General features: G+C 63.6%; 1 protein-coding gene across 1 annotated transcript in view; it reads left to right on the forward strand.

The window, feature by feature from the left end:
- The first annotated feature begins 478 nt into the window (after window positions 1-478).
- INPP5A (inositol polyphosphate-5-phosphatase A) overlaps window positions 479-16818 on the forward strand; it is a 154296-nt gene continuing 137956 nt past the window's right edge. Inside the window, exon 1 of the mRNA XM_055424373.2 lies at window positions 479-829. Within this exon, the coding sequence (XP_055280348.1) occupies window positions 755-829 (75 nt within the window). The 5' untranslated portion in view covers window positions 479-754. The remainder of the gene's footprint in view (window positions 830-16818) is intronic.

Consider the following 16818-nt stretch of genomic DNA (forward strand, 5'->3'; position numbering starts at 1 on the left):
AGACGCGCCCCGCGGGAGCAGGGCCGTGACGTCACGGGCTGCGGGAGGAGTCTGTGCGCAGCCGCGGCGCGGGGGAAGGCGGGGCGGCCGCTGACTGACAGGAGCGCGGCGGAGGCTAACGGCCGAGCGCCCCCCTCAGACCCCGCCCTTCGGGCCCCGCCCTGTTTCCCTTGCCCCGCCCCACCCATGACCTCCCCGCCCTCCGCTCAGTCCCCGCCCCTTCCCCGCCCCGCCGCCCTCATGCCCCTCCCCTCCAGTGCCCGCCCCGCCCCCCGCAGGCCCCGCCCCGCCCCTTGCACCCTTGTTCCTTCTTCCTCAGGCCCCGCCCCTCGCAGCCCCGCCCCGCCCCCAAGAGCCCCGCCCCGCCCCTCGCACCCCTGTTCCACCTTCCGCAGGCCCCGCCCCGCGCTCGCCCCGCCCCGCGCTCGCCCCGCCCCGCGCTCGCCCCGCCCCGCGCTCGCCCCGCCCCCGCCCGGGCGGGCCTCGCCTCTGCTCTCGGCGGCTGCGGCGCTGCGGGAGCTCCGGCGGCCGCGAACCTAATGGCTGCGCCCGGGCCGCGGTGATCGCGGGCGGAAAGCGTCGGGCGCGGGGCCGCGGAGATCAAGAGCGAGCGCGGCCGGACCCCGGCCCGGCCCGGCCCGACCGGCCGAGCCAGCGATGCGCGCCGGGGCCGGCCCTCGGCGCAGCTGACGCCGCGGCGCGCGGAGACCCCGCCGGCCGGCTCCCGAGAGCGGCTGCCCCGGCCCAGGCCGCGATGGCGGGCAAGACGGCCGCCCCGGGCACCGCGGTGCTGCTGGTCACGGCCAACGTGGGCTCGCTCTTCGACGACGTAAGTGTGGCGCCGGACCCGGACCGCGGACCCCGAGCCCCGGGACCCGGATCTCCTTCCCGAAGCCCGAAGTCCCAGGACCCAGACCCCGAGTCCTGAGCCCGGGACCCCGGGACCCGGGCCAGATCCCTGGCACCGACTTGAGCGCCGGACCCGTGAGCCTAGCCCCGTCCCTGGAATCCTGGTTTCCAGGTCCAGTCTTCAAACTCCATGGGTTGAACCCAGAGACCAGTCCCTGAACCCAGGTCCCTAAATCCTAGTCCTGATCCCTGTCCAGGGTCCCCAAATCCTGACCCCAAACCCCAGTTCGAGGGCCCCACACCCTGGTACCCAGTGTTGACCCAGGAAGCTTGACCCTGAACCCTGGTTCCCAGACCCCAGCCCATGTCTCCTGGGCCCCAACCTCTGACTTCTGGCCGCTGACTCCCAACCCTCCAGTCCATGGCCCTGGCCTCTGCTGGTCTGCCTGTCTCCCTGCCTAGCGTCTCCCTGCCTAGCCGCCTGTGGCTGCCCCCAAGTGTGGGTGCCCTCATTTTACCTTGTAACTTAGTATCTGTCTAGTTCTCAAACAAGGGGCTTCTGTTGGAAGCCTGGAGGACTTTATGTTTCTTGCCTGTTAAAAAGAAAGATGCGAGAAGCTTTTCAAGGCCAGAGAAAGGATGCTGACTGTCCAAGGCCTTTACCTTCTGGGGCCTCCCACCCGGCACCCGAGGCCACTGGGAGAAGAGTCAGCCAAGGCCTGGTGCTCCCCCGGCTCCGGAGGCAGGCCCAGGCTGACCTAGTTCGCGTTGCAGCCGCGGTGCCACCCCGCTGTTGGTACTTACACTGCCAACCCAAATAAAGCAGAGTGCGGCTCCAAGCGGCGTGCTTGTTTAAGAAAAGAGGGTGATGGCCCAGATGGAGTCCTAGGCACCCCTGAACTACACCCCCCCACCCCCGCGGAGGTGAGCGGTGGAGCAGCCCCTTGACCAAGCAGACCATGGGGCAAACATGCCTTCCACCCCTGCCTTCCTTTGCTGGCTGGCAGTGAGCATCAGTGAGGTGTTTCTTAGGCTAAGTTCATGCACAGGCGAGCAGTGATTTTATTAATCAAAGGTAGGCGCTATTTTCATTTTAGCTTCCAGGCGCGGTGTTTTATACTTCCCTGCGGGAGGTGAGCTGCTTGCTCTCTGGCATGGACAGGACAGCTTTATCTAGTTTCACGTTTGATCATTTTCTACAAAAGTGCCTGGTCTGGGTGTGTGTCTGTATATTTAGCATTCTATTCTTGGCTTTCCAGTAACATCCACTCTAACATGGTTTTACTCATATGATTCAGATCCGTTAGCTGTGGCTTCAGAGCCTCAGAAATGTCAGGAAAATTAAGCACGGTGGGGTATTTCAGTCTCAAAGGGAAGAGAATTTTGCTGTGCAGACATTCTTCCCAATAATTTTTTGATTCTGAGTTCTAGTGTTTTTGTTGTTTCAGTTGTATGCACACGCTTCCCTCTGTGGACGTTAAAGTGGCTTACTTGGTTTACTTTTGGTTAGCACCAGACTCTCTCTGACTTTCCCTTCTTCTGAAAGGCTGTGTGGAGTGCTGCATCTTGTTTGTTTCGGGAAGGAACCTTTGTTTTGGTAAGCAGTGCACAGGTTAATTCTGCTCGGTGGCTTTTGACTCAAGGGCCAGGAGAGACGTATCTGTCCTCACCCACATCTTTCTTAACATGCGCAGCTTGGCTGGGGACCGTCCCTCCTCAGCGGCCTGGAGAAGCAGGGGTGGGTGTGGACCGGTCCCCTGGTGCCTGGCCGGGGAAAGCAGCCGATGCCTGAGTAAAGGATGTGTTGACGCTTCGGTTCGTAGGAGGCCTCAGGAGGGCTGCTCTGCGACTCTGCCTTGTGTGGCATGCACCCTGCGCACTGACTCTGTTCAGATGGCCCAGTTCCATCATCTGGAAACCAAGCTCCACCGTGTGGCTGGGCTGCACAGTGGGCGACATAGGCCCCCTCCTGGGGGATGTGGGTGGGTGGGGGGATGGCCCTGCTGGGGTGGGCACATTCTCCTTTCGTGCTCAAGCGACAGGTGATTGTGTTTGCTTGTGCAGCGCTGTGGGCTCCCCTGGCTACCCCTCCCCGTCCAGCAGTGACCCTATGGAGCGCTGGATGTGGACTTCCATGTGGCTTGGCCCTGACACCCTGCAACCGGCAGAGCATCCTGTCTGTGGTCGGCTGTGTCCTCGCCTACCCCCGGGCTCCGTTGGGTCTGGGATGGCTCAGCACCTTGTCCCCGACAGGCCCTCAGGTTGCTCCCTGGTGCAGTGCTATACACCAGGGGTGGACAGAGTCCACAGTATAGTGGTTCACAAACTTTTCCCTTAATTATGGAGAGCCCGAAGAGTCCTCGGTCAGGTTGATCATAACCTCCAGCCCCTACCGGTCAGTCTGGAGAGACTGAGGATGGCGGAAACTGAGACTGCTGCAGGTGCTCTTAGAAGGAAGATGTCCTCGCACGTCACAGCCCTGGTAGGCCCTGCCGGTCATGCAGGAGATGGTGGGATGGAGCATGAGCCCTCGTGTTCTGCTGTGGACAAAGCTGGGACCTGCCGCTCTCCTGGCCCCCAGGGCCTCTGTCCTGGCTGGGGGCGAGCCTGCAGCAGGGCTACCCTCCGGCTGGGGCCTGGCATTGGCTGCGCGGCCCGCCTGTTCTGGGTGCCCCTAGGGAGCCCGGGGCTCTCTGAAGTCGCCAGTTGGACTCCTGCTGTTGCCAGCCGCTTGCTGGCAAGTGCTCCTCACCTGACTGCTTTGCTTGAGATGGCTGGTTTTTAGACAAGTGAGGTTGCTAGGTTTTGGTTGTTTATGTGGTGGGCTTTTTTTTTTTTTGCTAGAAGTTAGCTGGGAAGGTGGATTCTTGCAGCTGTGGCTTCAGAGCTCGGTCCCACCCTTACATGGTAAGGCTGCTTCTGGGAGGGAGACAAAGCCAGCAGCGGGGTTCTGAGAGCGCGGCTCGCTCCTGGGTGTCTGCCTGGAGCGCCGGCCCTGCCGTGCCTTCCTGGTCGCGTCAGCCCTGAGCCGCTTCCCGTCTCCCCTGGTCTGCTCGGGAGCAGCCCTCTCTGCGCCTGGACCTGGGGCTGCCGCCGGCTGTGCATCGGGGTCTGGGAGCCCCTGCGCTGGGCTGGGCGCCTCCGACACTTACGTGTCTCCCTCCAGCACCGTCCGTTTGCCCTGTAGCCCCATTCCCATTCCGTGCTGAAAGCCCCCTGCCCTGGGTCCCCCTCCAGCTCTGTCTCCCCCACCCCAGCCCTGTGTGCAGGGCCGCCCCCTCCAGCCCAGGGCGCGGGGGGCCTATGGGGGCCTCGTGCAGGGCCGGCCTTGGTCCTGGCCCACTCGCTTGCTCTGACGGGGTGGGTTCTCCCACTTTTTCGAGGAGTTGCATTTGGCAATGACTTCACCAAGGCGTCATTCACGTACACGGACCTCACTCCTGCGAGGTGTACAGCCCAGCGGTTTCTGGTGTCACACAGTGGTGTGACTGTCCCCACAGACAGTGTAAACTTGTTTTCTACCTGGGAAGGACACTCCATACGCCTTAGCGGCCCCCTCCCCCTAATTCCCTCAGTCTCCCCGGAAACCCCCGGCCCCTGGTCACCGCCTGTCTCTGCCTGTCCCGGGCATCTCACGTGAGCTTGTAAAAGCAGTTGGCTTGGTGTTTGCAGAGCTCAGCAGTCGGATGTCAGTGTGTCAGTCACTCTGGTGGCCGAGGACCATTCTGCCGTCCAGCTGTGTTTGTCCCCCGCCGGCGCTGAGTGTCCGGGCGGCCTGCTGTGCATGCTCTGCCTCTCCTGGGCCCGTTCCTGGGACGGGGGTCAGCCAGTCCTGTGGTGACTCGCGTTGAGCCTTTTGAGGAACTGCCGGCCGTTCTGCAGCGTCGCCTGCTCTGTGTCCTCACCAGCCCAGCTCGAGGGCTCCGATTTCTCCACATTCTCCAGCGCCCAGCATTCCCTGTCATTTCTCAAAGTCTTGTGCTGGGCCTTTTCCCCGCCTCACAGGAGCTCGCCTCTCTGGACTCTGGTCTTTAACGAATTCTCTACACGGACGCCCAGGAGGGAGGAGGAGACCCCGACCTCAGGGACGGTCCGGAGCATTTGGCCAGAGCTGAGGACTGGTGGCCAGATCGTCTCAGTTTCAGAGGCCGTGCTTCCTGCACTGTCCCTTCAGCCCCGAGGTCCCTGAGGGCTGTGGCGCCAGCCAGGGTGAGACTGAGCCCCGCGCCTCTCTGCAGACCTCTCCCAGCCTCCCGGCAGCATGGGGACGGCCATGGGGGAGAGACGGCCAGCGGGAAGGTGTCTCCACGTCCTTCTGGCTTCACTGCCTCTGACCTGGGACCTCCGCGTACTTCCCCTGTGGGAATTTGGTCTGTGTGCCTGAGTTTGGGTCTCTCTGTAGACAGGGTCCCGCCTGGCTCCGGGGTGGTGGGGTTCAGCCTGGTGGGGTTTTGGGGTTGCTCCCCCAGGTCAGGAGGCTGTGCCTGCACTACACACCACCTCGCGGCTGTAGCGAGCTGCCGTCCCACCGCCGCAGTGCGCCTGGGGTCTGCAGCCCATCGTCCGTCCACAGGCGCCGTCCCCGGCTGGCTGCTGCCCTGCACAGTCACCTGTGGCCTTTCCTGCTTTATCAGCGCGGCAGACGCTGGGGGAGGGCGGAGGCTGCTGTGGTGGAGACACTGTTGAGCTTTAACATCTCAGATGTTTTGTGTGTTTTGAACCCAGTGGCGTGAGCCCTGCAGGGCAGCCGGGGGGACAGCCCTGAAGGATGGGCTGCCTCTCAGGCCACGTCCCTCTGCGTGGTCAGGCTCTGGGCTCACGTCGTGCACTCCGTCAGCACATGGACCGAGCCTTCCGGGGAAGGAGGGGCTACCGCTGCTGACTGGGGTTGTCTCCGGTGGGCGTTTGCCTCTGGGAAGGGAGCCCCCGCTGGGGGCGATTCCACGATGTGTCAGGTCTGATTCGGAAGTCACAGAACTCCGACCAGGCCTGCCCCCCAGGAGATGGCCCTCGTTTGTGGAGCCCGCCATCTAACCCAGGAGCAGGGATGAGGAAGCAGGGAGGCTGCCTGGGGGTGGGGGCAAGCCTTGCTGAGGAGCCAGGGCAGGACGGCTCCTTCAGTGTGGACCCCCAGTGCCTGCCCCAATGGGCAGGGGGCGGGAAGCGGGGCAGCAGCATCTACTGGGGGGGTGGGCCCGGTCCAGGAATGGGGTCTCGTGGGGGGCAGTCAGCACGGGGCCAGGAGGCTTGTCCGAAAGGCGGTGGCAGGTCTGAGGGGCGTCTCAGCCCCCATGCTCTGTGTCTCCTTGGCCACGGCCCTGCTCACTCCGTGTGTGCGGGGCGAGGGCCCCTTCCCACCTGAGTGAGTTTCAGGGGGGTGGTCGTGGGCCCGGGTAGGGGCGAGACTGTGGCACGTTCCCCAGTGGATACGGAGGTGGCTGCCTCAGTTAATTGCGGTGCAGGACACTCCACCGATGAGCCCGAGGGGTGACTAGACATGAGCTCTTGTGCCAGCTGGGTGGGCAGTACACCCTCAGAAAGGCTCTGAGCTCACGGGATGGCCCACCCTGGGGGACACGGGCTCTGAGCTGTGGGACAGCCCACCCCCAGGGGACACTGCGGGGGTCGCCCAAGGCGATGCGTGCAGGTGAAGGGCAGGTCCCCGGTGCGGCTGAGACGCGGGGTCAGCACAGGGCTGCCGGCTGTCGGGGCGTCACCGGCACTGTCGCTGTGAGACGGTTTCTGTAACTCCAGGGCTGGAGGGTAGGGGTCGCCGGTGTGTTCCTGAGCCTGTGGGGACACCCTTCCTTTGCCCGTCTGGGTGCGGCTGGGCACGCGTGGGCCTCTGTCTGGGGAGCACCCCGGATGTCCTGGGATCTTCCAGACCCTTCTTGAGTCACGGTCCCTGCATGCCTTTGGTTCTGGTGGTGAGACCTGTTTTCTAAAACAGGCCGTGAGGACAGCAGGTTTCTTTGGAGATGGAGGTGGTGCTGGGCCAGGGGTCCCTGCGGGCCACTGTGCGTGCGGGGACAGGGTGGCGTGGGGCTCAGGCTGCACCGCGGGAGGAGGCGAGCGGGCTGAGCAGCGGGGGCCGCGGGTGTGGGGGCACCCTGCACCTGACCCGGGACACTGCCTGCTCAGCGCCAGACCCTGAGCTCCTGGAGTGGGTCGCGGTGGGCAGCCGTGCACACGGCGAGGGGTCCTGACCATCAGGTACACACGCGGCGAGGGGTCCTGACCGTCAGGGAAGCACGTGGCGAGGGGTCCTGACCGTCAGGGAAGCACGCGGCGAGGGGTCCTGACCGTCAGGGAAGCACGCGGCGAGGGGTCCTGACCATCAGGTACACACGCGGCGCTGCCCAGGCTCACGGAGCTTTGCTTTTCCCTCGAGTAAGAAGCCCAGCCATCTTGGGAGCAGGGCCTTGGGTCAGCCTGGGTCCTCGTGACCCTGGACTGTGTGCGCCTCAGGCAGGGAGGAGGGACAGTGGCATGGTGGCTGCCGGGGGTCGTGGGGGGACAGACGCCTCGGCGGGCGTGGGGCCCTGGCTCTGGCCGGCACCACGAGGCCTGAAGGGCCGCAGCCCCGTCCTTGCCCGTGTCCCGGGCTGGTGGGCCTAGTCTTCCTGGCAGGCCCCTCAGCACGGGTGTGGCCAGCAGAGCGGCCCAGCCGTGCCCACACGCTGCTCCCAGGGGCCCCCAGGGGCGCCTGCAGCGACACCTCCTCTCCTCCGGCAGGACGCGCCCTCCCGTCTCCGTGCTTTGGCATCGGGCCAGGAGTCCCGGCCCCTGGGGTGGCAGACACACGCCCTCTCGGCACGGGTCGCTGTCCCCAGCTCTGTGCCACCTTCTCTGCCCCCCGTTAATTACAAGCTCTGGACTTTTGTCAGGTTTGGGGGTGATCGGGTGTGCTGGCCTCTGACCAGCGGTGCGGGGCCAGGATTTGGGGTCCTGCCCTGATGGCTGTGGAACCAGACTTGCAGCCAGCCTACTGGCCAGCAGGACCCCATCAGAGCTGGGCAGGGGCTGAGTTGGGGAAGATGTGTGCCCTCCTGCTTGGCACCTTGCGGGCCCCAGGGCCCAGCGTCAGAGCTGTCCTTGGTGGTTGATGGACAGGTGTGGCCGTCAGGGCATACAGGACTCGCATTTCCGGTGGCTCGCCCCGCGAGAGTGGAGCCCCGGGTCTGAGAATGAATGTTTGCCGCTGTGCAGCGGTCCCCACTGTCCAGCCTGAAGCCCAGCCCTCCTGGCCATCTGCAGGGCTGAGCTCCCAGCTGCTCACCCCCGAGCTGCCATCACTGCGGGTCCCACGGCTCAGGCCGTCTGGGGTCCTCCTGCTGAGCGCTGCTCTGCTGGGTGAACAGACCAGCTGGCATCCCAGGTGGACAGTTTGCCATGTTTCACTGATGGTTTTTGGCAAACTGTTGACTGTGTGGTCGGCAGTGGATCCTTGGGGGTCGCCCTTCTCAATCCCTGGTAGAGGAGCAGAGGGAGCCGGAATCCCCCACGGGAGGCCTGCTTTGCCCAGACAGCAGTGGGTTATGACTGGGACGCCCCTCTGAGCAGTGTCTTATGGGGGCACAGGGCCACTGTCTGGGGCTCTGCTGTGGCTGGGGGTGACAGACAGCGCCCCTCCCTATGGGGCTGGCGTGCTGGCCGTGTCCCGCGCCCTGCCCGGGGACGGGCTGCTCAGTCTGTGCGAGGGGAGGGCCCGGGCGCTATCCCTCCTGCTGACCCCGATGTGGGGCACACCGCCCCAGGTTAGAGACTGACCCCCACTCCCGCCCCGCTGCCTTCTCTCCTGGCAGAGGGACTGTGAGCCCAGCGTGGCCTCGGGTCAGCTCCGACTGGCCTGCGGGTGCCTCGCCTGCCCCTGGGGTGCAGGGTCCCTGGGAAGCTGCCCCAGGGGCAGCCCCGGGATCATGTCGCTCCTGCAGGCAGTGGCCATGCCCGTCTGGGCTTGAGGGCCAGGAGAGCGATGTTGTGCAGGGCAGCAGGGCACGGCTAGGTGCCCGTGTTTCTGGCCACTTGGTGCTGGAAGAGCGGGAGGCGGCCCTGGGGCCTGTGCCCCCTTTAGGGACAGCGTCTGCCTCTGGTCCCCGTGTGGGGGCAGGTGTGCAGGCTCCAAGAGGCCTGCCCCCAGCCCGGCCCGGCCTCTTGCCGTCTTTGTCCGGCCCGGTGGTCATTTCTGCTCGTTGGGCCTCTGTGGAGGCCTGTGGGGTACGGCGGTCCCTGCTCAGGCCTGCGTCCCCGGGGAGGGGTGCTCTGGGGTCCACCTGGGCTGGACCAGAGGCCTGAGACCCGTGCTCCAAGCACCTGTCCTGCCTTCAGGGGCTTCGGGGCAGCGTCCGCATGGGTGGTGGAGAGCTGGGCGGGGTTGCTCTGGCCCCGCGGTGACCCCGGGCGTGGGGGCAGCCCCGGCTGTAGCTTCAGCACTGCCAACACCCTCGTGGGCTCCTCCCGCAGCGTCGCTGGGGCCCCTGCCCTGGGAGACCGCCAGGAATGCCCCGGGAGGCCCACCCGCCCTGGTTTGCCTGCTGGCGTCCCGGGCCCTCTCCCCTGCTGCGTCTCTTCTGCCCAGGGCTTAGCTGGGGCGTCTTGGGGGCACACGCCCGGTCCAGTGCAGGGCTGTCTGCCCCGCACCGCAGGGCGGAACGCGCCGTGTGGCGGCTGTGCTGGAATTCGCGGTGATGTGGGCTTTCCTTTCAGTTGGGTTCTCTCTGTCGAGAGCGACGTCTGTCCGAGTCACCAGCGCGTCTGTGGGGACGGCTGTCTTGCTTTTGTTTTTTTTCTTCTCCATCTCTGTCACAGTTTGCAGATCTGTTGTAACTTCCTGTTTTTGCTGAGGCGCGGTTGCTTTTCTCCCGGCTGCCCGCAGGGCGAGCGGCCCAGGCGGGGGGCGGCAGGCTGGCGGGGACGGGATCGTGGTTATCAGCGCAGGTGGCAGGACGCGGGCCCATGGCGGGAGCTGGCTGGCGGGGCAGACGCAGGGCTGTCTCAGCAGAGCAGGTGGCGGCTCGCCTCGGTGGCCGAGCAGCGGCCCCTGGGACCTTGGCCTTGCGTGCGTGGCCCCGGGGACATGGGGGCTGCTGGGGGCATGGGGCAGGGGTTGCAGGCAGCTTGGCACTCCCGGGCCTTGGGGCCAGCCTCCACCGAGCACAGGGACGCGGTGACAGCCGCACTGCAGTGGCTCGTGTTTGAGGGTGGTTAGCACAGCTGCCCACCCAGGGGAGCTCACTGGGTGCCCTGTAGGTGGGCCCCTCCTCCAGGGCCTGGGCCTGAAGGCGGCGCCCCGGGCCCCCTCCCCACGCCATACTCCCCCCAGCCCGACCCCCAAGCCTCTCCAGCGCCTCTGAACTGGCGGCCTCCTGTGAGCTGCCCCCGGCCCGACACCCCCCATGCCTGCCCCTCCCGTCCTTGGCTGACAGAGCAGGGGTCTGTGGCCCAGGGAGAGGCTGGGCAGGTGGGGGCCTGGAGGGGCAGGGCCTGGGAGAGGCGTTCTGGGAGTGGGAGGGGTGTTTGGAGCAGGTTTCTGGGGGTCCCGAGGCTCAGGGTCCAGGAGGCCCTAGGAGCCCTTGGGTCTGCCTGCACCTAGCCTGCGGGGCTGGCACGTCCCCCGGGCGTTGCCCTCTGGGTCCGGGCTCCCGCCGCCCTTTGCTTACAGGGCAGAGGGCGCACTGCCCTGGACCCCCGGCTCACGGCTTGTGCGTGGTCCCAGGCCGCCCTTGCTGCTGAGTGTGAGCCGGAGACCTTCAGGGGCCTCGGCAGCGACTCGCTCGGGAGACGGCCCAAGCACAGAGACCACGGAGCACCTCCTGGGCCGGGACGCAGGGCTGCGTCCCGGAAACTCTGGGACTCGGGAGTCGGCCGGCGAGCTCAGGTGGGGTGGCCACTGGGGCCGTCGTGGACAGGAGCCGGGCCTGCTGGGGAGGCCACGTGGCTGGCAGGTGGTGTGGCCGGCATGGCCTGGCCTGGCCTGCGTGGGCGGTGAGCTGGAAGCTGGCGCTGCAGGATGGTCTGTGCACCTGATCGTGCCGGAGCCTGGTCCTGGGCCCCAGGCCCTGCAGGGGATGCACAGGGGCCAGGCCTCGGTGTGGACGGTCGGCTCCCTCCTCCAGGGAGCTGCCTGTGACCCATCTGCTTGTTTAACAGCTGATAAGAGTCGGCGCGGAAGGGGAGGATGCGGGAACTCAGGCCCGGGAGGGCACGCGCTCTGACCGCTCGGGGGTACCGCTGGAGACTGCCGGCCCCTGGAGGTGCGCCAGGTGCAGGGGGTCCCTCCGGAGGGCTGCCCGAGGAGCCCAGGGTGGCAAAGCGGAAGCAACAACGTGTGGCCTCTCCACTCAGAAAGTTGAGAATTTATCCTGGCTTCCAGGAGGAAATTGACGTCTCTGCACCGTGATGACCCTGAGAGTTTGTTTTTCATGGGGATGGTCGCCTGGCGAGCCCCGGAGTCCCCTGAAGCTCCGCCTCTGCTTTCTGCAGGGCACTGCCTTCCAGCCGCCGGCCCAGGCGGACCCCAGGGAGACTTGAGGGTTTTGGGCAGCTGCTGCGTCGTGGACCTGTGCTGTGGACACACAACGAGGTTCTGATGATTAGTAAGAGAACAGAGCTCTCACTGCTGGGTGGAGCCCGCCCGGTGGGGCCGTGGAACTGGGGCCCTGTGCTGGGTGTGCGTCTCTGGAAAGGGGTGGGCAGGTGCGGTACCCCGTCCACAGCCTGTCTGCGTGTCTATTCATGTGTCCTGGCAAGCGGAGCTGGGGTGGAGGCACCTCCGGGCCAGTCCTGCCTTGTTGCGGACGGGCTGCTGAGTCCCTGGGCCTGGACTCGAGCTTCTGGTCTGTTTGGAGGTGGAGTGGGTCCTGGATGGCACGTCCTCACAGCCCGGTGCCCTCTGTCGGCCGAGTTCTGGGCACTCGCAGGGTCCCTCCAAGGTCCACCCCCCCCAGGGCCCCGGCCGAGGCTCTGCGTGTCATCGCGGGGTCCCCACTCCCGGGAGGTGCCAGGGCCCACAGCTGCGTGACCTCGCAGGGAGCAGGCACTCAGCATCCCCAATGTGGGGCCTCTCCTTGCTGCCCCTTCAGCCCCAGCCTGGCACCCTCGGGCCCCCGAGTGGCCTCTCCTCCTCTTGGGGTCCCTGATAAGGACCTGGTGAGGTGCTGCTGAGCCAGAGCGGGTGGTGGGGTCCCTCCTGGCTCCAGAGGAAACCCGCTTAGCACGCCTGGGGCGCTGTGCTCTGGTTTTTGTGCTTGCTGTTGATGGCCCCTTAGGCCTGGACCCCCATCCGGGCTCGCCCCCCCGGCTGCAGCCCACATGTTGTCAAGTTTCCCTACAGCAGGAGTCCATCATTCCGCTGGGGTGTCTGCACTGGCTGTATTCATTTGCTGTTATTATCATCCATGAGAAGGACATGGCCGCCCACTCCAGCATTCCTACCTGGAGAATCCCAGGGACAAAGGGCCAGATGGGCCACAGACCGTGGGGGTCGCAAAGAGTCGGACATGATTGAGTGACTAACACACACACTCGTTATCATCTAAACGTTGAGACAAACTTCAGACACTGTGAGCCTTGCTCTTCTTGAGCCTCCCGCTCAGCATTTTCACGTATTCTACGGGCTGAGCAGCCGCCACACTCCCCTGTTCTTGGGTGTCTCACTGCCCGGGAGGCATGCGGCACCAGCGGCGGTCACTCCCGCCCCCCCATCCCCAGACCCTGGCCTCCACTGGTCCACCCCGTGTCTGTGGATCGGCCTGTTCTGGATGCTTCCTGCACGTGGCTTTGGGCACCTGATCTGACTCCTCTTTCCTATCCTGTGGTCAGGGCTCATCCACGTTGTGCATGAAGCAGAACCTTCCGTGTTCACGACTGAGCGCCACCTCGTAGAAGCACAGACCACAGTCCGTCCGTCCAGCAGTTGATGGACGTTTGACTTTTACGAATCGTGTGGCTGTGAACATGTTTTAGATTCCCTTGGGTATGTATCTAGGCGTGGAATTGCTGAGTCGTAGGATAGCTGTATATAACTTCTCGAGGAAATGCCAGACTGTTTCCCGGAGTGTCTGCACCATTTTGAATTCCCACCAGCAACGCACAAGGGTTCTGGTTTTTCCACATCCAGAAGCAACACTTGTTATTATCCGTCTATTTGAGTCTAGCCGCCCTGCTGAGTGTGCAGCGCATTGATCTGCGTTTCCCTGACGACTGATGACCCTGAGTGTCCCCCTCCCCCTGCCCTGTGCTTCTTGGGTGTTTGTTTGTTTGTTTCCTACTTTGGAAAAACGTTCATTTGAATCTTTTTCCCACTTGGACATTCGTTTTGATTGTTGACTTTTTCTCTGTGCTTCTGGGTGCAGACTCGCATCATCCTCGCGGTTTGCAGACGTTCTCTCTCTGTGTGCGTTCTCTTCACACCCCTGAGAGTGTCTTTCTGAAGCACCGGCGCTCCAAACATTGATGAAGTCGTTTGTTTGTTTCTTCTTTGCTTGAGCTTCAGATGTCACATCTAAGAAGCAGTTGCCAACCCTTCTCCACTGCCAGGGGGAACGTGAACTGGTCTAGCCCCTGTGGGGAACAGTGTGGAAGTTCCTTATAAGTTAGAAGCAGAGCCACCGAGGGCCCTGCAGGTCCACTCCTGGGCATGTACCTGGAAAGATAAGAGCTCCTCAGGCAGAGGCCTGCACCCTGGCGTCATTCACAGCATAGTGTTCACAGCAGCCAAGACACGGAGGCAGCCTGTGTGTCCATAGACAGATGAATGGATAAGGAAGGGGCGGTACATACATACGTGGGATACGACTCAGCTGTAACAGAGAATGAATCATCCCACTTGCAGCAGCCTGGATGGACCTCGAGATTCACATGCTGAGTGAAATAAGTCAGAGAAATACACATATTTCTCATCTGTGGACTCTACAATGTGGTACAGACGAACCTCTCTATGAAACAGAAGCAGACTCACACACACAGAAAGCACAGTTACGGGTTACGAGGGGCGGGGGCGATGTGGGAATTTGGGATGAACAGGTGCACACTGCCGAATACAAGGCTCCCCAGGGGCTCAGCGGCAAAGAGCCGCTGGCAACAGACGCAGGGGTGCGGGTGTGACCCAGACACCCTGAGGAGGGCAGGCAACCCACTCCCGTACTCCTGCCTGGAGAATCCCGTAGACAGAGGAGCCTGGTGGGCCACAGTCCACGGGGCCGCACAGAGGCACTGAGTATGCACTGCTGAATATAGAAACATAAAACAACAAGGCCCTGCTTGCAGCCACGTGGACTAGATTCAGAATTTTATTATAATCTCTAACAGAAAAGAATGTACACACACACACGCACACGGGCTTCCCTGATGGCTCAAACGGTAAAGGAAGTGAAAGTGTGAAAGTGAAAGCTGCTCAGTCGTGTCCGACCCTCTGTGACCCCATGCTCCATACTGTCCATGGAGTTCTCCAGGCCAGAATCCTGGGGTGGGCAGCCTTTCCCTTCTGCAGGGGATCTTCCCAACACGGGGATCGAACCCGGGTCTCCCGCACTGCAGGCGGATTCTTCACCATCTGAGCCACTAGGGAAGCCCAGATGGTAAAGAATCTACCTGCAGTGCAGGAAGCCCACAGGTTCAATCCCTGGGTCTGGAGGATCCCCTGATGAAGGGAATGACTACCCACTTCAGTATTTTTGCCTGGAGAATTCCATAGACAGAGGAGCCTGGCGGGATATAGTCCAGGGGGGTTGCGAAGAGTTGAGCATGACTGAGCGATTAACATACACACACACACGCACGCACGCACGTAACTGAGTCATTTTGCTGGACTCCTGAGACAGTGTCAACCAGCTATACTTCAGCTTAAAAAATACAGGGAAGACGAGGGAGAGCGAGCAGGGAGGGCAGAGCCCATCGCCAGTCCACGGTCAGGAAGCTTTATTCCTGTCTTTCTTCTAAAGCCAGTAGTTTTAGCTCTTCCATGCAGATTCTAGATTCACATTGACTTAGGCGGCTCAGACAGTAAAGAATCCACTTGCAATGCGGGAGACCTGGGTTCGATCCCTGGGTCAGGAAGATCCCCTGGAGGAGGGCATGGCAACCCACTCCAGTCTTCTTGCCTGGAGAATCCCATGGACAGAGGAGCCTGACCGGCTGCAGTCCACGGGGTTGCAGGGAGTGGGACGTGACTGAGCACACACAGCACGCGGCTCCTGGATTCATCCTGACTTCGGTTTTGTACGTGGAGTGAGGTGGGCGGCGGCCTCATTCTGGGGCGTGCGCGTGTCCCACTGCCCAGTGTTTGCTGGAAAGACTGTCCTCCCCGTTGCTCCGCCTCGTTGGCTCCTTGTGACTCTCCACCTGAACTGACCGCGACGCAGACGTTTCCTGGCCCCTCGTGTCGCTTTTCTTCTCCTCTTGTCTGTCCGTGTGCCGGGACCAGAGGGTCTTGGTAACTACAGTTCGTAGCGAGTTTTGAAATAGGAGGCGTGTGTCCTCCAGCTTCGGTGTTTTTTCAAGTTTCTTATGTCTGCCCTGAGTCTCTGCGTTTCCACGTGAATTCTGGGCTTCGTTCGTCCCCCGAACTGGCATTCTGATGGTGGCTGCTGGTGGCAGCTGGTTCTGACTTCAGGTCCCCTTCCTGCATGAAGAGCTCCGGGCAGTTTTCCTCTGCGCCTAGCCCCGGGCAGGGGGCCCTCCCTGCAGTTTGCTGGCTGTGCCTGCTGCTCGAATGAATGCAGAGCAGGGCCCCCTGCACACTCTGGCGTCCCGGGCCCCACGCTGGCAGCTCTGAGCCCCTGAGGGTCATCATGGGCTCGCTTCTTGGTGGGCTCCCTCTCTGACACAGGCAGGCACAGTGTGTCTGGGGTCGTCCGAGTCGACCCCAGGGGAGTCTGTCCAGACTCCTGGTGGCCTAAGGAGATCTCCGACTGGGAGGAGCCCACGCGGCTGGCTCTGGGGGCTGCCCCTGCAGCCAATCCTGGTCCCCCACGAGTGCGGACACCCTCCACCTCAGGTGGTTTCCTGGAGCCCGTGAGGACCAGAGGTGGCCTTGAGCCCTGCGGCCATTGCCCCGCGTCCCAGGAAGGAAGCGGCTTCTCACAGCCACACAGGTCTGGCATCATCAGTGTGAGCAGGGGGTTGATATGAGAAACAGCTTCCCGTGGGACTCACCAACCCCACATGCCCCCCTCCCCACTCTCCCTGAGGCTGTTGGAGGCCCCCTGCTGCCACTCAGCCACCTCATGGTTGCCCGGAGCCCTGAAGGTCAAGGTCATGGTTCCCAGGACAGAGTTGCTTTGGGGGGACCCAAGAGAGTCTCAGCTCTGGGGCTTGCTGGAGTGCTGGGCTGGCTCTCGCCGACCACACTCTGGACCCTGCCTGGGTGGGAAGAGGCCTGCCTTGGCCTGAGTGGTCGGCCTGGCATCCACGCCGAGCTCACAGGGTCCTTAGGGGTCCATGGAGACTCTTCCATCCCCGCAGAGACTGAGCTCTGTCCTGGCTCTGTCTGAGGCGAGTGCCGGGCCCTCCCAGGGGCGGAGGCTGCTCTAGAGGTGGCGTGGCCGTGCTGACCCGGGTCTGAACCCCACCGTCTGGTGGCAGGGGACCTCGGCCGGGTTACCCACTGTCAGCCCCGGGTGCAGGCACCGGAGGCAGAGCTGGTCTTGCTCGTCTGAGCGGAAAGGGAAGTTTAACAAGCAGGCGGCTCCTCTGGGCCGAGTTCACCCTCGAGCTGCTGTGGGGCAGAAGGCGGGACGCAGGCCTGCCCCGGCGGCCTGGGGCAGCAGGTCCTTGGCCCCGCCCTTGCCGAGGTGGGCGCTGGCCGGCCTCCTTGCTCAGCTCCGGGGTGGGGCCTGGGAGCCGCCGGGGCCCTGCCTGGCCGGGGCGCTGTCCCCCGGGCTCGCCGGCTGGTAGGTCTTCACACGCCCCATGTGAAATTCTGGTCACTGTGAACAGCAATACTTTGGCCTAAAATATTCTTTTCCAGCA

The sequence above is a fragment of the Moschus berezovskii genome, chromosome 12 (assembly GCF_049115385.1).
Source record: "Moschus berezovskii isolate FMDL1 chromosome 12, NW_MosBer_1.0, whole genome shotgun sequence".
In the NCBI taxonomy this organism is placed as follows: Eukaryota; Metazoa; Chordata; class Mammalia; order Artiodactyla; family Moschidae; genus Moschus; species Moschus berezovskii.